The 22,289-nt window shown below is 51.5% G+C and overlaps 2 protein-coding genes across 4 annotated transcripts; both read left to right on the forward strand.

The window, feature by feature from the left end:
- The first annotated feature begins 2,999 nt into the window (after positions 1-2,999).
- Positions 3,000-15,839, forward strand: LMBR1L (limb development membrane protein 1 like). Of its 3 annotated transcripts, none has more exons than XM_087814683.1 (17): positions 3,000-3,345; positions 5,850-5,934; positions 7,213-7,246; positions 8,265-8,404; positions 8,583-8,686; positions 9,271-9,397; positions 9,924-9,992; positions 10,133-10,197; positions 10,536-10,608; positions 10,684-10,767; positions 10,864-10,940; positions 11,687-11,764; positions 11,964-12,032; positions 12,190-12,303; positions 12,405-12,471; positions 14,885-15,046; positions 15,239-15,839. In XM_087814683.1, the coding sequence occupies exons 1-17, from the start codon at positions 3,274-3,276 to the stop codon at positions 15,304-15,306; spliced, it is 1,488 nt and encodes a 495-aa protein (XP_087670809.1). In that variant the 5' UTR covers positions 3,000-3,273; the 3' UTR covers positions 15,307-15,839. The 3 variants fall into 3 exon arrangements, with proteins under 3 accessions (XP_087670809.1, XP_016056720.2, XP_016056721.2); XM_016201235.2 differs by having other exon boundaries at positions 3,006-3,345; positions 11,904-11,977; positions 12,213-12,303; XM_016201234.2 differs by having other exon boundaries at positions 3,002-3,345; positions 10,536-10,767; positions 11,904-11,977; positions 12,213-12,303.
- Positions 15,840-17,535: 1,696 nt separating this feature from the next.
- Positions 17,536-22,022, forward strand: DHH (desert hedgehog signaling molecule). The gene is made up of 3 exons (XM_087813926.1): positions 17,536-18,108; positions 20,793-21,054; positions 21,337-22,022. Exons 1-3 carry the CDS (start codon positions 17,806-17,808, stop codon positions 21,960-21,962), a joined length of 1,191 nt encoding a protein of 396 aa, XP_087670052.1. The 5' UTR covers positions 17,536-17,805; the 3' UTR covers positions 21,963-22,022.
- The last annotated feature ends 267 nt before the right edge of the window (positions 22,023-22,289 follow it).

Below are 22,289 nucleotides of genomic sequence, written 5' to 3' on the forward strand. Positions count from 1 at the left end.
AAATGAGGAGATATACTGGGAAAAGGGAAGCTTCCAAGTCAGACAGGTCAAGTTCAAATCCCAGCTCCACCACTTACTATTGTAGCTCCTTGCACAAGTTACTTAATCTCTTTGAACTGATTCCTCATCTATTAAAAGTTAATATGCCTGCCCGGCCAGGCATGGCTCAGCGGTTGAGCGTTGACCTAGGATCCAGGCGATCTGCGTTCGATTCCCGGTCAGGGCACATGCCCGGATTGCGGGCTCGATCAATGACTCTCTCATCATTGATGTTTCTATCTCTGTCTCTCCCTCTCCCTTCCTCTCTCTGAAATCAATAAAGATATATTTAAAAAAAAAAAAAAAAAAGTTAATATGCCTGAGGCATGACTACCCACCATGACCTGCCCAGTTAAGCAAGTCCTGTCCATTGTTTTTGTGCATCTAAGTTAAAATACCTTTAAAAAAATTCTTTTTTATTTTGAGAGTATGTTTATTAAAGCTGGGGCCAGTGAAACAAGGACGGGCTTAGGATAGAAGCAACCAGAGAGCGCCTAGGTGGGGCTGCTTTGGCTCTCTTGAAAGTCAGAGAAAAGGGGGTCTTGGAGACAAGTTCAGGGGGTTAACCGGGGACAAGCTGCTGCTGCCTATTGTTCCCCTGGTTGCAAGTCTTGTAGGGTACCTTAGAGTTTAGGAGATGCATGCCTGTGGGGGATGAAGAGGGGGAAGGGAAAGGCAAGGGCATAAGGGGGGGAAGAGTGAGCTAGGTTAACATACCTTTGAAATAAGTTTAACTGTCTTCAGAAAGCACGTAATCTTATTAACTACCTATAATCCGATCCCACCTTGCTTTCTCTCACCCTCATGTAATCTGCCTTATGTTCCCTCCTTAATTTCAAATGCATGAAAGAAACTGCGAAACTGTCATCAGTTTTGGCTCAAATAAACTCTTATAAAATTCTCTACAGGTTTGGATGTGCTTATGTTGACAAATACAATTCTTTTACTTTAGGAGCCTAAATGGAGATAAACAAACAAATGCAAACTAAGTCAAGGCAACCTGTAATAAACACGACAAAAATAGGTTGCTTTAGATAAGGTAGTGAGGGGTGGGGGAGACTCCTGAGCAGATAACATTTAAGCTCAAACCTAAAGAAAACAGAAGGGAGCCAGCTAAAAATGAATTGGGAAGGAGGAGAAGTGGGAAGAGCTCTTTCAGGTGGAGGAAATGGCAAGTGCAGAGTCCTGAAAAAGGAAAGAGCTTGGCAGGGTCCACCAGAAACGGATCAAAGGCCAGAATGAAGATGGAGCCAACCTGAAGCAGTAGAGAGGGGATAGCTCACAGGTCACAAACTCAAATGCACAGTTGGGCTGACAATGCAAATGGAAAAACTGGTGAGGTATAAGTGCTTACCCGAGTAATAGGAGCTGTGGAAGACTAATACATCCCTTCCATCTACAGAGCCACAGGTCCTGGTTGCCCAGCTCTGCCAGATCCTCTATTTAAGAGATATCTGAATTTTTAAGGTGTCATCTTCTGATTTTTAAATGCTTATTCAAATTTGTTTAAAAAAACACTATGAGCCCAACAAAACACAGCATGCCTAACGTAGTCCAAAGGCCACCATTTCGCAACCTCTGAAAGCCTTGTAGGCTTACTTTAAGGCAGGTGAATTTTTAAGTGCAAGTGGGTTGATTTTGAGAGGTTTGGAGCTGAGACAAGATCTGGTTTGTATTTCCGTAAGATCATTAAAACACGTAGGCTTGAAATTAAGATCTGAGGGGTGTTAAGCTCCAGGGCGACCTCTCCCTTACAAGCTGTAAGTTCCTCCAGGGTGGGGCCTTGACCCATTCATGTTTGTTCCTACAACACACTCGGTAGACCCAAGCCACCTCTGTCCTCTCCTTTCCTTGCAGCAGAGCCAAGGATCCAGCCAGGTTATCTTCTCCTCTTTGTAACTGTGTCGGCTCTCTCTCTCTGTTGAATTTATTTCCCAAGGTTCTGTTGCAAATGACTGGAGAAACAGAAAAGAGATCAAAATAAGTTGCTCCAAGAAATTACAAGGGTATAGAATTCAGTTGTTAATTTTGGCTCCAGAGAGTAACTGGATGCAGTCTAAGGCCTTTAGAATTGGGCTCTTATTCTTCAATGGGAGGCTTTGCAAAACACAGCCCTTCTTTTGAGCTTCTCTGCACTGTTCCTCCAATTTAGAGGAAGGATTTAGCTCCACAAAGGTGGGACTCTTCAAACAGTACTTCTACCAAGATCTCATGAAGGTTAACTTGCATTTTTTATGTGACCTTGGGCACGTGACCACCTCTCACCTTTTTCTAATCTCTAAAATGCTAACCACAACATGCTCCTCTTAAAGATTGTGATATTAAAATGAGATAAAGTCTGTAAAGTGAGAGGCACATAGGTAGGCTAATGTTTGATTTAGCCCCACTCAACAATGTTCCCCTGTGGGCATTTCCTCACAAAGTTCTAGAAGAGTATTTCTGTAGTTCACTATTCAGCTTTCTTTAGTGTTTACTCCAGCACACACTTGGTCATCCCAAAAGTGACTGAGTGAAAACTCCTGGCCGCGAAGGGGGCCCCACTCCAACATAAATACACTTTGAGAAAATGGTGCTATGGGCCTTGGATTCCTGGCCAGCGGTACCTTTCAGAACCCCCATGGAACTCTCACATCCTCCCTGGCTGGCCTGCTCCAAATGGTTCATTTAACCACGGCCAAACTAAAATTTTAGTCGCTACTGAAATGCAGGAATTCTCCCTTCTCAACAGCCGGAGGCAGGCAGTTGGTTAGTTTTAGAACGGGCACCGATTGGCCTCAAAAATCCCGCCTCCTTTCACGGGGAAAGCCTATCAACGTTACTCTAGTGATGATCGGCAGCTTAGGAAGCCAATGAGTTCCGCTCTCTGAAAGAAGCCCGCCCATCCCTTGTGTCGTCACTCGGTCTCCAGTAAAGTAGAAAGAGGACCAACGCTTCCTCGTAGCGAGCCGGGAGTCGGGTGTTTATGTTGAAACTTGACCGAGGCCCGACCTTAAAGGGGAGGGAACAGAGAGGGGCAGGGGCCCTTTAAAGCGAAGCGCGCCGGTGCCTGCCCCTTTAAGGGCGGGGCGTCCGGACGACTGAATCTGGACCTCAGATTACCTACCCAGAATTTCCGTCGCAGACTGCGAGGAAAGGCTCCTCGGCTGGGTCCGGGTGCTTGGCGGCGGCGGCTTTATCCCCGCTCGTCCTCCCCGGGCCCGGAGACACCCCCGCCTCAGTCATGCTGAGCAGAGTATGGAAGCTGCTGACTACGAAGTGCTATCCGTGCGAGAGCAGCTATTCCACGAGAAGGTCCGCGAATGCATTGTGAGTGCGGGACCTGGGCAGGAAGGTTAGGAACAAAGTGGGGAGAAGCACGGGGGGTCGCAGGAGAGGGAGAGGTTCGGGTCGGAGTACGACCGCCTGGGCTCAGAGCGCCCTCAGACCCTGCCTGGGCCAGGGGCGAGCAACCAAAGGCCCCGGGCCGACCGAAGGACCGGTGCCCCAGCTGGTGAACCTCTAGGTCGGATCCTCTGGGGGGTTGTGCGATAAACAAAGCCGGTCGGTTTCTGTTCCTCCCCTCTACACGCCCCTCCCCCGCCCTCCGGCCCGTCCCCCACCGTTGTTCTGGGCGTGGGTCCCCCTGTGTCATGAGTCTGGTGAGTCTGCTCATCTTAGTCCGAGAGGATGGGTTTGATTAGGGGAGGGTTTATTTGCATTTACCTACACAAATCAAACTGATGTTGTTGAAGGGGGACTTTGGTGGGTCTCCCACTTTGGAAGAAGGGACTCTTGCTGGAGTGGATTCTACTAGGCAGAGATGAAGAACAGCTAAGCTTCCCCCTCCCTCCAATTGGTGTTTGTTAGGAACCCAGCATATTTCCCCTGTGAGTGGTTCCCCTCAGTGCTCTAGACGGCACCTGGCTGCCTTCCTTACTCCCTCACTGCCACCTAGAGCGTCAGCTGAACCTGCCACAGCAAAGGACTCCTCACTTCTGGGCGGGGGTGGGGGGAGAGTGGAGGGGCACCCAGAGGTGCTTAAGAAGTCAAATCTTCCTCAGGCCTGCTTTGAACTCTCATCACTCTCCTTTCTCCTGAGTCTTCTTCCTCAGAGCTCCCCAGGACAGCCCTCTCTTCCATATACTAAATGGAAAGGCAAAGAGAAAGGTTTGAAAAAAATAGAAGTGTTAATGAGTAGGCTCATCGTTCATTTTCCTCGGCCTGGGCTCTAGTCTACCCTGGGCAGCCTCAGATTGGAGGAGGGATAAAGTAAGCTACAAGTTAACTGAGTCTGTCCTTATTTGTGAGGACTGAAAAGTAGGAAGTGTATTAGTCCATGTGCAGAATGCCAGATCTGCTTTCAGGAAGCCTTCCTTGTGTGTCCCTGAGTGGATAGTCCCACGTGGTGGGGTTGAGCATGTTGTTGAGTTGTGCCCAGGCCTTGAGACAGTGTATGGCCAGAAGCCCACATTCCTAGAGCATGGGGTGGGATGAGACCTTGGACAGAGAAGCAGCCTCCTAGATCTCTTCCCCATCCTTTAGTCCCATTAGCTAAGGACATCAGTGCTGGCCAAGGGCAGCCTGAAGGCTTCTGGTAGCTCCCCCACCCTGTTCCCATGCCCTGCTCTAGAGAATGACCTAGCCTCTGCTGGAACTGCGTGGAACTCCAGCCTGACCTTTTGAGCCCTCCCACCTTCCTGGCTATTACGCAAGACCAGGGCGGAGCACTAGGCTGTACAAATTCTGCAGTTCCAATCTCAGTAGCTCATTCTACCCTGCCTTCCTAATGTCAAAAGCTACAACTAGACCCATGGCTCTTGTGGGGTCTCTATGCTTCTTTCCTCTTTGTATGGATAGCTGTATGCAGATTTCCTACAGTGTTATCTCCTCTTGGGGACTGGAGGACCCACAAGACTGATCCCCCTTTCTTGGAATGCAATATGTCTCCTCAAGACTCCCTGATTATGGAGCCAAACTGAGCAGTGCCTCTTCCCCTGAGCAATAGCAGATTGCTTGGGGTAGGGTAGGGATGTGCAGAGTAACCTGGCTAAGTCCTGCCTTAACTGTCCATTGGAGGTCTAGTCACCCAGAGGCATAGGACAGCCCTGAGAGTCCCAGTACTAGAGTTGGGAAGTCACTTGCGGTAGGGACCAGGGATTTGACAGCCTTTTAAAGGGACTGATGCTGACTCTAGAAACTTTGTAGATATTGGGCCCCAACTAAGTCTTACTCTTAGGGGCAGAGGATTAAATGAGGCTCTGGTTTGGCCCAGAGCAGACCTGATCTTTCAGGGCCCTTTGAATAAACACAGTAGAAGTTCTGACTTGATCTAGAGACATGATTCCTACATTCTCTCCTGGAGCTTGGGTCAAGATGGCAGGAGGGGAGAAGGTGAACGGAGGGGGGTTGAAGTGCCAGGGCAATGCATACATCCCCTTCTTCCCCTCAAACTTGCTTCCCCTTCCAATAATGTGCTAGGAGTAAATTTCTTCTGGTTCTGTGGCCCGTCTCAGGTGTGTGTACATGTGCATCTCTAGTTTTCTCTGCCTGTTTGCCAACTAGTGTTTGGCCATTGCTATGCTCTCCCAAGAAAACCCTTGTAGGGTTGGACATGGTGCTGTTTCCCCAGGTGTGTGGGCCAGCCCCTGTCTGCTGCTTCTTAGAGGCTACTGAGGCCCTGCCTGAAGGAAATAACAGGGAGAAAGATGGGACCCCTAGAAGTATGGAGCCTTGTTTTGGGGAAGTGACCCTATGGAATTAACAGAGAGGCCATTGGGGCTACAGAATGTGCTAGGGATTAGTTTCTCATTCCAGTTCTTGCTCTGCCACAGATCTCAACACTTCTATTTGCGACACTCTACATCCTCTGCCACATCACCCTGACCCACTTCAAGAAGTCTGCTGAGTTCACCACAGGTACCTCTAACTTCCCTCCCTTCTGCCTGCCCTCTGCCAGTGTTCCTGTTGCCATGGGGCCAGCCTCTGGAGAATGGGCCTATGGTGCCTCCTGGGAAAGGAGAGGTGGCTGTTATGGAGCCTTTGCCTCTTCTGCCTCCCTACCTCCACAGACTGGGACAGTGTGGTATAGTGGAAAGTCTAGATAGAAGTGTCCACAACTAATAAAGCCACTAGGCAAGTCCTATAACTTTTCTGGCCCTCAACAAAATGGGCCTAACAATCTCTACCTAGTCTGTCGTTATTATGTCGACCAAATGAGATGTTTAATATAAAAGCCCTCTGTAAACCTAAAGTGGGCAACTGCAAGGTGAATGCTATCATGGGCATAAGCTCTGTCACCTCCTCTCCTAGTGCTCCCACACTCAGGACCAGAGACTTCCATGACCACTGGGATACCAGGACCTGGTGATGGTGGCCTCTTTTTTTTTTTTTAATATATGTTTATTGATTTCAGAGAAAGGAAGAGAGAGAGAGATAGAAACATCAATGATGAGAGAGTCATTGATCCCCTGCCTCCTGCATGCCCCCCACAACCTAGGGCATGTGCCCTGACTGGGAATCGAATCTTGATCTCCTGGATCATAGGTTGATGCTCAACTGCTGAGCCACGCTGGCTGGGCAGTGGCCTTCCTCTTTATAGAGAGCCTAAGTGTGCTCAGATTGGAAGTTTCCTTCCTGTAGGCATTGGGTGGCTGGGGATGGGGGGTCATCACACACTTGCCCAAGTTCCTAGCCCCGGCCTGTCCAGATTCCTGTCCTGGCCCTAGGTTTTCTTCCCCTCCAGATAGATTCACAATCCCCCATCCAAGAAGGCAGTTACTCCTCAGTGTAATTCTCCTGGGGACTTTCTCTGTGAATCTCCCCTCCCCCCACTCCCTGCATTTCTCTTTGCTGCACCCAGTCACTGATGTAACCAACCTCACAGACCAGTTGTTTATCATATTTTGAGCTTACAAAGAGGCACCTGTGTTGGGAGACATCATGGGGAGAGAGGGAAGTGAGGGAGTTTCTGGCTTGTACCCTCTCTACCTGGGACCACTGCCATCTTGGGCAGAGAACAGGTTGTGGGGTTCACTACATGAGCTCTCCCAGAGCCTCCTGTCCAGCTCTGCCTCTGTGGGTGCAGACCCTCTTTCAGGGGGCAGGGAGGAGGCAGGAAGGCACACTGCAACACAGATGGTTCCCAGAGGTACCCACTGATGTTCTGCTTCTTCCCCATGCCTCTGTCTCTTGTAGTGGATGATGAAGATGCCACAGTCAACAAGATTGCGTAAGTGTTGCTGCCTGAGCACCTGGCACCAATAGCCCTTAGAAGCTGAGATCTAGTGAGGCCCTGGAGCTGGCGGAGAGAGTGGGGTGTCACAAAGTGAAGAGAGAGCTTCTGCTTCCACCCCACTTCAGGCTTCTTCCGGCTTTACCCCACCCTGGGGACGCTTGGAAAAGCTGCTCTTCCTGTCTCCCTGGTTAGGCCAGGAGTTTCTGGGATCCTTGTGGCCAGGAACTATCAGCTGGGGCGTGAGCCACCAGAAATGGCTTCAGCTTGGCTTCAGTTCCCAGCAGTCATTGGGAAGGGCGTAGGGTAGGATGCAGACTAATGAAAACATCAGGGCATGGGGAAGGTAGGACCCCCCGAAGGAGAGATATGCTTGATTCTAAGGATGGCCCTTATTCCAGGCTGCTATTTACTAGCAAGTATAGAGAAAAATATAGAGATGACCCCTCTGGGTCAACACATTATAAGAAGGCAACCCTGTCCCCTTGATGGGCCAAATAAATAAAAGTGTACCTTCTTTTCGATTGATGCAGCCCAGGACACAGGCCTTGGCTATGAAGTTGGATTTTAGCTCCCTTTCCCCCCTTTGCCCTAGTACTCCGTGCAGGGGGTGGCCTTGCTCTTATGTGGGCTCAAGAAGGCAAGCTCAGAAATCCACATCTCTGATCAGAGAAGCCAAGCCTCTTAGGTTGGCATTATGCCTGGTGCACCCTACAGGCATGTGTGGGAGGATCGCATTCCTGGGGACAGTCTGGGCAAGTGACCTGGCAGGTGACCAGGTTCCCATAAATGCCTGAGATGTGCCCATCCCATGTGCCAAGGCTTCCCTGAAGGTAAGGACTAGGGCTGGGGGACAGTGGGTAGAACCCCAGCTGATGGCTCCTTCCTTAGGACTGTCACTACTACAGTTGGTTCCAGGAGAAACCACAGGTGCCCACAGGGATGAGTGGGACTTCTTGGGACCAGGGAAGTGAGTGCCTGAGCTAAGCAAGAACACTGCCTCTTCTCTGCCCAGGCTCGAGCTCTGCACCTTTACCCTGGCAGTTGCCCTGGGTGCTGTCCTGCTCCTGCCCTTCTCCATCATCAGCAATGAGGTGTTGCTTTCACTGCCTCGGAACTACTATATCCAGTGGCTCAATGGTTCCCTCATCCATGGTGAGTGGCTCCTGGTTGCAGCTTGGGGTAGTGATAGGGACCAGAAAGGGTCAGGCAGATATGCCTTGGACTCATCAGTCATAATTGCTTCATCCCCAGCTTCCCGATCACATGATCAATCCCCAATGGGTTGGGTCCCGCTTTCCTGACCACCTCTGCCTTTCCTTTTTCGCTCTAGGCCTCTGGAACCTCGTTTTTCTCTTCTCCAACCTGTCTCTCATCTTCCTCATGCCCTTCGCATATTTCTTCACTGAGTCTGAGGGCTTTGCTGGCTCCAGAAAGGTGAGTGAGGGATGTATCAATCAATCCAGGTGGGATACAGAATTCCACTCAGATGTTTCAACTAAAGAGATTTTAACAAAGATTATTTATAGAGGTATAGTCAGAGTTCAGGAGACCAACAAGGAGTTTGAGGTGTTAGTGACAACAGAAAGTCATTACCACCCTAGGCTTGTGGGAACAAAGGGAAAAAGTATCTTCTGAAACCCACTGATAGTTGAAGCTGGCAGTCGCCCAGCAGAGGAGCTGCTGGTCCTTCCCATTGGGCAAGCTGTACAGGAAACCCAAGGGCAAAGGGCTTGTGTGATGCAGACCTCAGGGGTTAGCCTCCAAGGGCAAGACAAGGATGTGGAAAGGACCTGGGGAGGGGGGGATACAAATGAAGACTATCCAGGATAGGGGATGGCCCGATTGTGGGTTAGGAGGGCAGAGTGATTTAGCAAAATAAGAGGGAAACGCTTTCCCCTTTCTCCTGAATCCAGTCCTCTGGTTCCCCTAGCCAGGCTGCCATCCTCAGTATTTCCTTCCTCACACTGCCCTGATGTTGGGATTTCTCTCCACCCCTCACCTATTGCCTTCTTCCGTAGGGTGTCCTGGGCCGAGTCTATGAGACGGTGGTAATGTTGATACTCCTCACTCTGCTGGTGCTGGGCATGGTGTGGGTGGCATCAGCCATTGTGGACAACAACAAGACCAGCAGGGAGTCACTCTATGGTGAGAGAGCCATTTTCTTCCCACCCTCCAGGCTGAGTGGCTCTTCAGTTGGCAGATGTTCCCCTGCCTGGATCAACTGTATCCCTCTGAGGTGGAAAAGGTTGGGATCATCTCAACCGTTAGGCTGAAGTTTCGAAATGATGGACTTCAGGCCAAATTCAACCTGCAGAAATGTTCCATTGGGCTCATGCAATAATTTAAAAATATATATGAGTCAGTTGCTATATACATGTTAAAGTTGGGAGGTTTCACATTAATATCCAGACCTCTGGCTTTGCTTGACAAGGTTGAGGATCTGGCCACACTAGTCCCTGGTGACTGGGGCTGAGTAGCGGTTGTGCACTTTAGGTAGGGCTTAGGATCTCCAGTTTGCTATAGTCCTGCCACTCCCTTCTGCTGAGACGGACCAGCTTTCCTGATTTGCATTACTTGCCTAACTCCTGTAGGTTTTGTATTGTCTCTGAGGCCTGTCGGTCCCAGTAAGCAGGAAAGAGATGGGCCAACTGTACCTCTTTTTTACCCTTAGACTTCTGGGAGTACTACCTCCCCTACCTCTACTCCTGCATTTCCTTCCTTGGGGTCCTGCTACTCCTAGGTGAGTGTTCAGGGTCTGGGAGAGAGTGGGTAAGGTCCTTGGGTCAGAGCCACCAGGGTGGAAGGAGAGCATATGGAGGGGTGGGTAGGGGGAATGATGGAGAGAAGGGTCTGGCAGGTGACTGGCTTCTGTCTCCACAGTGTGTACTCCTCTAGGTCTCGCCCGCATGTTCTCAGTTACTGGGAAGCTGCTGGTCAAGCCCCGGGTATGTAATGCTCCTTTTGATCTGGTGGGATGAGCTTCTTGCCAAGCTAGAGCCAAATAATGAAGCAACCCAATAGTTGCATGGTGCACACCTTGCAGAGGGCCACAGCCTTTGTTGGCTCCTGTATCCTTCACCCCCACTATCTAGAGCTGGTTACCTATACAAAGCAGAATACAAGGCAGTCAGGAGGGGTGGCTAAAGTTGCTGACCACATGGTGGTGAATGAGGAGCAGGGGAAGGAATGGGATGATAAAGCTCTGGGATGAACAGGGTGCTCCTGGGGCCCTTGGGATCTGGGAGCCCCTGACTGTTACTCCCTCCCTTTCGCCTGCCCCCAGCTGCTAGAAGACCTGGAAGAGCAGCTATACTGCTCAGCCTTTGAGGAAGCAGCTTTGACGCGCAGGATTTGCAGTGAGTTGCAATTCTTCCCAGGTGGGATGGTGGGCGTGTCTTGGGCAGGGACAGCAACATCTACTCTGCCCTCAGATCCCACCTCCTGCTGGCTGCCTTTGGACATGGAGCTGCTGCACAGACAGGTCCTGGCTCTGCAGACACAGAGGGTCCTGCTGGGTATGTGGGTTGGTAGGGATGGGAATACCTGGCTTTCCCCAAGAAGAGTAGCCCCTTGTTTCAAGCCCTTGCTAACTGCTTCCCATCCCTACACAGAGAAGCGGCGGAAGGCTTCAGCCTGGCAGAGGAACCTGGGCTATCCCCTGGCCATGCTGTGCTTGCTAGTATTGACGGTGGGTAAACCAGCTTTGGTGGGGCTGGGGATAGTAGGCCCTTGAGTACTTCAGGCCTTCTCAGGGAAGAGGGAGGAGATGCAGGGACCTGGTTATCCTGGTTATAGTAGTTGTCTCTCACTGAGTGTCTACTTTGTGTCCTGCCCTGTGCTAGCCACATCAATCCTCATTTTGTAAGTAAAGAAAGAGAAGTTTGTCCAAGGCCACATAGGGCCACTGAGTAGTTACTAAGGTTCTGGGGTGAAAATAAGGGTTGAAATCCAGTCTATTCCCCAACTTGCCACAGCCTGGACTTGGGAATAAGTCTTATCAGTCTGGTGGAAGAGGCCCATTTTTCTATTTGGCTTTTTTGCAATCCTTCCACCTGGATAGGGTGCATCTTATAAAACCCTCAAAGGTGCTCTGTTGCTAGCACCAGCCTTGAGGAGGTCCCATATAGCTACTTCGAAACTGAAAATGTTGGATTAAGAGTATTTGCTTTTTTTAAAAAAAAAAAATAATTTTTTTAATTGATTGATTTTAGAGAGAGGAAGGTAGAGAGAGAGAAACATTGATTTGTTCTACTTATTTATGCATTTAGTGATTGATTCTTGTATATGCCCTGATCGGGGATCATGGGATATCAAGATGATGCTCTAACCAACTGAGCTACCTGGACAGGGCAGAGTGTCTGCTTTTAACATTCAACTCTGGATACCGCTGTGGGCTGAGACAGGGATGGGAATCTGTGACTTTGCCTCACACAGGGCCTATCTGTTCTAATTGTGGCCATCCACATCCTGGAGCTGCTCATTGATGAGGCTGCCATGCCCCGGGGCATGCAGGTACTGGGCTGCCCTCCCACCATATCTTTTGGGGAGGGCTTAAGAAAGGCTGGGGTGAGGGGGCAGAAACAGGTCAGAGGGAAGCGGGGTGGTACTGATGGTGGAGAATGCCCCACTGTGATACTGTTCCATCTCTCAGGGTGCCTCCCTGGGCCAGGTCTCCTTCTCCAAGCTGGGCTCCTTTGGTGCTGTCATTCAGGTTGTACTCATCTTGTATCCTTCTGGAAACCCACTATTGCTTCTGTCCACTGAATATGTCTCCTTTGGTGCTCTGGGCAGACCTGCAGTAAGACTGATGGGAAGGGGGCAAGTCTTAACCAACCTGAGGTTCAGAAATGAGGAAAAGACTTGATTTTGAAAGGAGGGCTGGGGGAAAGGGATCTGTTCTTTTAGAGATGAGGCATTAATCCTTGGGAGCTGGCCAGTTCTTCCCTAACCCCAGTGGCAGTTACCTGATGGTGTCCTCAGTCGTGGGATTCTACAGTTCTCCACTCTTCCGGGGCCTGCGGCCCAGATGGCATGACACAGCCATGACACAGGTAGTTGGGTAGGAGTAGAGGAGGTATCCCTGGTGGCATGCATGGGGACTAAGTACAGACAGCGCTGCTACTTCACCTCCCCTTTCCTTACTCCAACCCAGATAATCGGGAACTGTGTCTGTCTTCTGGTCCTAAGTTCAGCACTTCCTGTCTTCTCTCGAACCCTGGGTAAGTAGCAAAAGGAGATAAGGGAATTGGATTTTTTTGAGTACCTGCTGGTGCTAAGCAGGAACTTTATGTTTGTTCTCCCTAATTCCCACAACAAACTTATGAGAAGGTATTATCCCCATGATATAGATCGAGAAACTGAGGCTCTGTGAAATGTTTATGCTGAGTTTCAGAGTAGTGTTGCTTTAAAGCTCGTACTTTTTCCATTTGCTACATCACATAGCCCTGTCCACTTCTGTTTTTTTGGTGGAAAAGTACCATTTTCCCCTAAATCTTCCTTTGGGCTGGATTATCTAATAAACATTCTTGTTTTATTTTTTTTAATTATTGATTTTAGAGAGGGAGGAAGGGGTGGGGAGAGAGAGAGACATTGATTTGTTGTTCCACTTATTTATGCATTCATTGGTTGATTCTTGTATGTGCCCTGACTGGGATCGAACCCACAACCTTGGCGTATCAGGATGACACTAACCAACTGAGCTACTCAGCCAGGGCTAATATTCTCATTTTAAAGATGAACAGAGAAACTAGTAATACAACTAGTTTACAACTAGTTATACAACTAGTTTAAGTTAAGGCCAAGTTATACCCAGTTATACAACTAGTTTAAAGCAAGGCCAAGTCAGGCTATGGAATGCTTGTCTCCTAAATTCCAGTGCTTTTTGTACACACTAGGGCATCAAGTAATGTACTCAGTCCTTCCCCCATCTTTAGAGCTATGATTTAGAATTACCTGGTAAAAATGTTTTAAAATGTAACTAATTCACTCCAGGGTAGTATGAGAGTTGCATAGGTAACCCCCGCCACACACATACTACATCATTATACATATGTCATACATGATTTAGTATTTAAATTAGTTCTCTTTGGGCCCGCTCTCTCTCTCTCTCGAGCATGCCTGCGCCCCTTTCCCAGGCATGTACTTTTGCTTTCTCCTAAGCTCCAAGGGTTCCCATGAGACTTGCAACCAGGGGAGCAGTGAACAGAGGCAGCTTGTCGCAGACTAACCCCTTGAATCTGTCTCCAAGGACTCTCCTTTTGCCTCTGTAACATCCTTTCCTGAGTCCATGCAGCCCAGCATGGCTCACTTCCATTACTTTGATTTCCTTTCCTGAGTCTAGGCAGCCCATTCTAGGCTTACTCCTGTTGCTGTGATCTTGCCCCTTCTATATTAAACCTTTCCTTTGTTTCACTGTCCCCAGCATTTTTTTTACATTGTATACGATGTTTATTTTATTTATTGAATTTATGGGGGTGACATTGGTTAATCAAATAGATTTCAGGTGTATAATTCTATAATACATCATCTGTATATCATATTATGTGTTCACCACCCCAAGTCAAGTCTCCTTCCATCACCATTTATCCCCCTATACCCTCTTCTACCTCCCCCCAACCCCTGACTGCCCCCAACTTTAATAAGTGTACTCTCAAAATAAAAAATCAAAAAAATAAATTCTATTTGGTTCTTAAGTCCATACTCTTTCCCCTGTACCATTTATATTTAAACCATGAGGATTTAGTAGTACACTCAACTTGTAGGTCCATCAGTTAGTTCCTTTAGGTTGGATTCCTTTAGGTAGGAATTTTTTTTAAGTGGAGGAGGGCCCCAGAAATCTTATTTGTGATGATATTAAATTATTATTAAGGGCTCGGTGTTAAAATATACCTGGCATATACAGTACTTTATTGTGTTGTCTCATTTAATTCTTACAGTCCCATTATTTCCTCTACTTTATAGTTGAGAAAACTGAGGCACAGGTGTTTAAGGAATTTGCCCCAGATCACACAATTAGTTGAAGTGGAGTTTGGATATGAATCAAAGCAGTCCGATCAGAGTAAGAGCTCTTAGCCTCCACACAGCTCTACCTACTTAAAAAATACTTGATGACTAGTTTATAGGTTCCTGACCCAGGAACAACTGGCAGGCCCAGGGAGCTCCAGGAACACCTGGAAACAGAGGGGACCCCATTGGAAAACATGGGAATTTGGAGCAAGCCTATCTGCTGACACTTTTTTAAAAAACAAACAAACACGTTGTTACTGATTTCAGAGAGAGGAAGGGAGAAGGGATAGTGAGATAAAAACATCCATCAGCTGCCTCCTGCACGCCCCCTACTGGGGATCTAGCCTGCAACCCTAGCCTACGCCCTAACCAGGAATCAAACTGTAACCTCCTGCTGCATGGGTCAGTGCTTAAACACTGAGCCACCCTGGCTGGGCTGCAAACGCTTATTCACAGCCCTGAACTGACCCTGAGACAGCTTGGGAGGTAGGAATAATTTAATGATAGGAGAGACCAACCTATCAGTTGCAATGTTGAGATGTCACCACCAGGAGGCAGCAGAAAGCTGGACTCTGAACCAGGGAGGGGCTGGGGTGCCCACCTCCCATCCTGGTTTTTGTACTTCAGGACTCACTCGCTTTGACCTACTCGGTGATTTTGGACGCTTCAACTGGCTGGGCAATTTCTACATTGTGTTCCTGTACAATGCAACCTTTGCGGGCCTCACCACTCTCTGTCTGGTGAAGACCTTCACCGGAGCTGTGAGGGCAGAGCTGATCCGGGCTTTCGGTGAGAGGGAGTGGCGGGGGTGCAGGCTGATGGGGTGGAGCCCTCTGGAACAGTGGTCATCCCAGCAGGGAAGATGGCAGCCTTTCTGCTTTATTTGTAACCTTCATCCGTCTATTTTGTGGTTTGGTTTTCTTATCACAGAGGTCTGGACATATGTCCTACTTTTGACTTCCCACCTTCCCTTCTTTCCAGGGCTGGACAGACTGCCATTGCCCGTCTCTGGTTTCCCCAGGGCATCTAGGAAGACCCAGCACCAGTGACCTACAGTTGGGGGTGGGAAGGGAAAAACTGGATACTGCCATCTGCTACCCAGGCCTGGAGCAACACCAGGAGTGGGTGGACCTTAGGACCTGGAATCTGAGAGGGGTGGGTGGCAGAGGGGAGCTGAGCCATCTGCACTGTTGCATAATCTGAGCCAGAGTTTGGGACCAGGCCCCCTGCTTTTCCAGATTTCACTGTGGGTCTTAGCATGGGGTGGGGCTGGGTGACTGGGTCTGGCTTCTGGTCCCAAATCCGTTTACACGTCAATCTGCCTCACTGCTATTCCGGGCCATGCCCGTAGCCATGTTTACATGATTTGATGTGCAATAGGGTAGGGTGGGGACAGGGGAGGGACTGAGCAGAGGCAGACTTGGGAGGCAGATTGTCTCCCTTTGCCTCTGGCCCAGAAGAACCTAAACACTGTGCTATCCTGGAGGGGCTTTAGACCACCAGAGAGGTGAGGGCATGGGAAAGAAGAGGCCACAACCATCAGCAATAAAGTTGATCTCAAGGTTTGCTTTGGTTTTTTAAAGAGTTTGTCTCTGTGTCTGTTTGAATAGCCTTGCTCCCCCATGACCTGAGTCTTATCCCCCATGAACTGAGAGAAATAGAAGGGTACTGTCCACCATCCTTTCCCTTCCTCTCCATTTGCATTCTTAGTGTCATTTGGGGACTTGGGTCCGGTGTTAGGCCACACAATTAGGCAGTTGGACTCTCCTCTCCCTGAGCCTTGCCTAAAGCTGGCTGGTCCCCTAACTCTTCCTTACACCCGTGGCTTTGTTTCTGTGCCTTGGTTATGGGGGTAGGTAGGCATGGACCTAGGAATAGGATCACCTCCCCCTGTGCACACCCCCCCTCAGCCCTGTCTTCCTGATTTGACTATTGGATGTGGAGTAAAAGAAGTAGCTGACTAACAAGGGTTTGTGATCTACCTCAAAGAACCTAACTTCATCTTCCCAGAGGCTAACAGTGCCTTAAATACTCTGCAGGCCCCCTGCTATGTGGGGTTAGGGACAAAGTTTCTGCTCAGGATTATGCAGATTGTGCATTGTATAACTTTTAGGGTCACCATTCACCTCAGTCTTATGTATGGTTACTATAACTATTCTCTTGCAAATGGCAGGTGTGTTGAGAAAGGGGTGCTTTTTTTCTGAATGTACACAAAGATGCTAGAGTGCTACCTATGGAGCTGAGGGGTAAATGTTATACAAAAAAGAAAAGTGCAGGTGCCGTGAATATTTGCTGAGTTCTCTACTGTAGGCCAGGCACTTAGCCATGGGGTTACATGATAAGTTTCGTGCTTAACTGCTTTGTCTAGTAAGAGTGACAGGTAATTCTAACACCGAACCACAATGGATGGCAGTTAATTACTGGTTCTCAAGGAAACAGGTGGGCAGTGTCAGGACATCAGAGAAGGCTTCTTAGAGAAAGTGATTCCTAAAAGATAGTAGATTGGTGAGTAAAGTGTAGCAGGCTCAAAGTCTCTGAGCTAAACCTAAGTGTCTGGAAGCAGAGCCCAGGGGTGTCCAGAGAGGGAGATGGCTAGATGAGACATAAAAGGAAGTGATCATTATTAACCTGTTAGAGACTTGAAGTACATACTGTGCTCCAATTGACAAGTTATTCATTTAAAAAAAAGTTGAGTATCTGGCAAGGACAAAAGAGGGGCCAAATTTTGAATCCCCAAACCAAACTATATGAGGCTCTGTTCCTGATTCTGGGGGAAGCTCCCAGCAGAAGGCTGCAAAGCTACTAGGGAAAACAGTCTTCTGGTACCCACCCTTTCCAGTCCTGGTTGCTGCTGAAGAAGAGAGATGGGAATGGCAGAGGTTTGGGGAGAACCACGGACAGATGAGGGAGGCTGTGGTTGTATGCCCAAAGAGTTTGGCTGACCTTGGGCAGGAACTGGAACCAATGCTTCTGGAGGTGGCCTTTGGGAGAGCAAAGATCCAATTTAAGTATCAGAGGAGGGTGGTTTGGTGCCAGACTTAGACTGGGAGGTAGAAGGATGCTTATCCAGACAGCCAAGGACTGTAAAGCTGCTAGGATTTCCTAGGCAGGTAACTGCTTGGTTTCCAGGATGGGACACACTTCAGGCCACCGAACTGGACCAGTGGTGACCGGCTAGAGCCCCCGCCCTGGTGGGAGGGGGCGGGCCAGTCCTGGGGCGGGGGGGGGGGGACAGGGGCGGAGCCAGGGGCCACTTAAGGCGGAGCCCGGGCATTGTGGCAGCACCGGAGCCTGGCGACAGAGCCAGGCTGAGCTGGCACCCACGACCCCCCTTCCCTGCTATGATGGCCCATCAGTAGCAGGTTACAGAACCCCCGGGGGCATGTGGGCAGAGCTAGCGGCAGCCAGGTGCGTAGAGCCACAAGAGCTCTAGGGCACTCTGGGGGCAGTTCTGCCTGCTGCGCTCTCTGGTGCCGCGGGAATGCCCAACTGCCGGGCGAGCTGGTAAGGACAAGAACGTTCCCTTTTGGCCCGACTCTGCTGTATCCATGGCGCTGCTGGCCAGTCTGGTGCTCCTGTGCTGCTTGGCACTTCTGGCGCTGCCAGCCCAGAGCTGCGGGCCGGGCCGGGGGCCGGTTGGCCGGCGCCGCTATGTGCGCAAGCAGCTTGTGCCGCTGCTCTACAAGCAATTTGTGCCCAGCGTGCCCGAACGGACTCTGGGCGCCAGTGGGCCGGCCGAGGGGAGGGTTGTAAGGGGCTCAGAGCGCTTCCGGGACCTGGTGCCTAACTACAACCCTGACATCATCTTCAAAGATGAGGAGAACAGTGGCGCAGACCGCCTGATGACCGAGGTAAGGTGGGCGTCTCCTCACCTGTGCCAGGGCACGGCCAACTTCTCTACTTTCCTATAGCAGCCCAGGAGGGTGAGCTGGGCTTCATCTATAGAGACCTTAATCTCAAAGACCTTCCCCCACCCCACTCCCCCCAAAAATAAAACTGCTGGCTGGACTGAGTGATCAGGAGAGATCCGAACTGGGAGAGGCTGGGATGGGGAGAGGGAGGAGGGACTAGTGAGAGTGAAGCTGGGAGAGACTTCGAGGGCGAGGGCGGGGAAAGGGGGATGGCGGCAGGCGAGACGGGAAATGGCTGAGGCGTGGACCGGGGGTCAGCTACCGAGCCAGGCAGGAAGGGCTGGGGTGAGCTGGGGGCCAGGAGCTGGCTAGGCAGCAGAGAGAAAGCTATGCCCTTAGACTGGCTTCTGACCTGATTGTGGAAAATCTCTGTGAGCCAAAGAGACTGAAGGACGCTGGGAAGGGGTGGCCAAGAGTCAGGTCACTGGGCCATCTACCTGAGGAAGGGCTGGGCAGGAATTGTCTCTGGCATAAGGGAGACATCCTAGAACCAGGGCAAGGTTATTCTAGGGTCTAAAGGACTGTCCAGGTGAAAAGCAGTACTTAATGGGAAGAACAGATGCGCCCACCTGAGAATCAAAGGGTTGCTGTGTCCCTCAAGCTCAGTTTAGTTCAGGGGCTTTTGGTGGAATTAAAAAAAAATAAAATTCAACTATGTATTGAGCATCTGCTGCAGACCAGAACCCAACCAACCTAGGGTGAGGTGAGCAATGCTTTGGGATCACCTCTGGCCAGTGATCTCAAATGTTGGAACTGAAAGGAAACTTGGAGGTCACATTCTTCTACCATCACCCCACCCCGTTTTACAGTGAGAGTTAGGCCTCGGGAGGAAAATCGATTTAATCATAGTCTTAAAACTAATTAGTGACATGGCTGGAACTAGAATTCAGGACTCCTGATTCTAAGTCCTATACACTTTCCATTACACCACCTAATTGTGTATGGAGTGGGGAGGTGGGGGGAGAGGGAGGGGTACGGATTTCCTCTTATTAATTGCCATAGTTTTCCAGGTTACTTTGTTAGGAAAACCTGTCTAGGGGAGAAAGAATCCCTTTTTGCTCCTGCCCTGAAGCCTTCCTCCTACCCAGAAATTGGGAAGGAGATACTCCATCCCTCCTTGGTCATGGAATGTTGTGGTCCTTTCCTCTGGCTGCCACCTGCAACAGAGTTGGGCAGAACAAGGCACAGGCCCCAGGAGGGGCTCTGACAGGCTTGGGAACCCTTTGGGTCCTGCTTATCTCCCACACCCTGGCTGCAAAAGGCCTCCATTGAGTTGGTTCTGCACTGGGCTGCTGCCCCCGCAGGTCAAGGCCTCAAGGCCTCCTTACGGGACAAAACGACAAAAAGTTGGAAGGAGCTACCACTTTCTCTGTCTTTCCCCTCCCCTCCTCTCCTGCGGAGGTGTAGAAGACTCGGGGAGAAGGGCAGGGGGAAATTGTCCCTCCAGCAGTTAGGAGAAAACCAAGTCCCAAGGTGAGAGGTCGGAGAGGGAGAAGAAAAGGAAGCTGTCTTCTGCGCCTCCTCCCGCCCCGTCTGTGCTATGGTGCGCGCCAAGGTCTCCGGCTCCTTGGCAAAGATAACCGCAGTCTCACTCCCCCGGGCGCAGGCTTCCAGCCACTGCTGCTTTTCCTCTTCTCCACTCCCACCCTGCAGGGGGCCCCCCAGATCCGCACTAGGGCAGCTCCGACTATTCTCAGGTGCTGCTCCCACGCTTCTCTGGGCTGCATCTGGACCAGAGATGGAGAGATGGCAGCTCTCAGGACTGGCAGAGCCCGAGCTGGAACGGGGAGGGCTGGCCGCGCTGGGGGAGGGGGCCGGCCGGCCGTGGCGAGGATGGGGGGCGCGGCTTTCTGCCCTTTCGTCTCTCTGAGCCGAGGCGGCTGAAAAGCGCCTTTGTGGATGGAGCTGCTGAGTCCGCTTCTCCCAGCGCGTCCCCGGCCTCGGCCCGGGATTCTCGCTTGGTTAAGTCATCCCGGAGAATGGCCATTGTACTTCGTGCAGCCCCCGCCACCCCAACCCTTGTTCCAGCGGCCTTGATCCCGCAAAGCTCCCCAATGGCACCTCCGTGGGGGGCAGTGGCCCTACGAAGGGGTTAATGCTAGGGGCCGACAGGCGGAGGAGGAAGGAAGGAAGGAAGGAAGCGATGCCCGCTGCCAGGGAAGGCCACGAAACAAAAGAGGAATCGGGTGGAGGGCGGGCAGCGGGGGCTCGCGGTGCGGGCCAAGCGCAAACAGGGGCTCCTCTCGGGGAGCCAGGCTGCTCAGCCCCTCCCTGACCAAGCTCCCACCCGCCCTCCCAACCCTTGCCCTCTCCGAGGTTGAGCTGAGGCCCCAGAACGAATTGGGGTGAGAAGCCCGCATTAAAAATAGGGAAAGAGCGAGGTACAGGAGGCCCCGCTCTCAGTCTCAGACGTGACCCCACAAGCTCTCCAACGACGCTTTGAAAAGGGAATGCGGACTGGCGAATACACCTGTGCAGGTTCTCACTTCCCCGGGGCACTCAAAAGCTGGAAGGGAGTGGACTGGGGACTAGAAGCCGAAGAGGCGACCCTCCCGTTGAGGTCCCTTTTGCGCCCACGGTGGTGGTGGTGGGAGTGAGGGGACCGCCTCCTTTCTTCCCGACAGCGCTGTAAGGAGCGGGTGAACGCGCTGGCCATCGCCGTGATGAACATGTGGCCCGGGGTGCGCCTACGGGTGACCGAGGGCTGGGACGAAGACGGCCACCACGCCCAGGACTCCCTCCACTACGAAGGCCGCGCCCTGGACATCACCACGTCCGACCGCGACCGCAATAAGTATGGGTTGCTGGCGCGCCTGGCAGTGGAAGCTGGCTTCGACTGGGTCTACTACGAGTCCCGCAACCACGTCCACGTGTCGGTCAAAGCCGGTACAGTAGGGGATGGGTGGTGAGGTCCGTCCCAAGGTGCTCTCTCCGGGAAACTGAGGCTGTACAGTCCTGTTGCGACTCTAGGGGAGACCAAGGTGGGCGTTAGTGTTATAAACTACCCTTCCATTTCTGCCCAGGTTGGGGCCAGAGCCCTGGGAAACTTCAGTTGTCCCTGGACTGCTGAGGTCTGCGCTGGGCTTGACCCACACCTTTCAGAATCTGTACTAACATTCTGGAACCACTGGTCTTCATCTAATCCTCTCTACGCTTGTTCCCCTGCAGATAATTCACTGGCAGTCAGGGCCGGCGGCTGCTTTCCGGGAAATGCCACCGTGCGCCTGCGGAGTGGCGAGCGGAAGGGGCTGCGGGAACTGCACCGCGGGGATTGGGTGCTGGCGGCGGACTCCACAGGCCGCGTGGTGCCCACGCCGGTGCTGCTCTTCCTGGACCGGGACTTGCAGCGCCGGGCCTCTTTCGTGGCAGTGGAGACCGAGCGGCCCCCGCGCAAGCTGTTGCTCACACCCTGGCACCTGGTGTTCGCGGCTCGAGGGCCCGCGCCCGCGCCGGCGGACTTTGCACCGGTGTTCGCGCGCCGGCTGCGCGCAGGGGACTCGGTGCTGGCGCCCGGCGGGGACGCGCTGCGGCCGGCGCGCGTGGCCCGTGTGGCTCGCGAGGAAGCTGTGGGCGTGTTCGCGCCGCTTACGGCGCATGGGACGCTGCTGGTCAACGACGTCCTGGCCTCATGCTACGCGGTTCTGGAGAGTCACCAGTGGGCGCACCGGGCCTTTGCCCCTTTGCGCCTGCTGCACGCGCTGGGGGCTCTGCTGCCCGGAGGGGCGGTGCAGCCGACGGGCATGCATTGGTACTCCAGGTTCCTCTATCGGCTGGCGGAGGAGCTGCTGGGCTGAGCACTCTGAGCCTAGTAACCTCGAGGAGCCCGCCGAAAAGAGGGCTTGGGGGCTGAGATCTAGACGCGTGGGCAGCGGATGTTGTAGATTGGGAGGGAGGGAGGGAGCGTGGGAGGGAGGGTGGGATAGAGAGAAAAACGGAGGCGATACGGGGCTGCCTAGTTTAGGGGTACCCTCCAACTGAAGAGGTGGTCCCAGGTCCTAGGTAGGTGGGGTTGATAGTGGGTACTCCTTGACAAAGACTATTTCGCCTCCTCTTACCCAGTGCCTCAGCCCCACCCGATTATTTTATTTTATTTTCTATTTATAAATCATAATATAATGATC

This window comes from Miniopterus natalensis, chromosome 2 (assembly GCF_054644295.1).
Source record: "Miniopterus natalensis isolate mMinNat1 chromosome 2, mMinNat1.hap1, whole genome shotgun sequence".
Taxonomy (NCBI): domain Eukaryota; kingdom Metazoa; phylum Chordata; class Mammalia; order Chiroptera; family Miniopteridae; genus Miniopterus; species Miniopterus natalensis.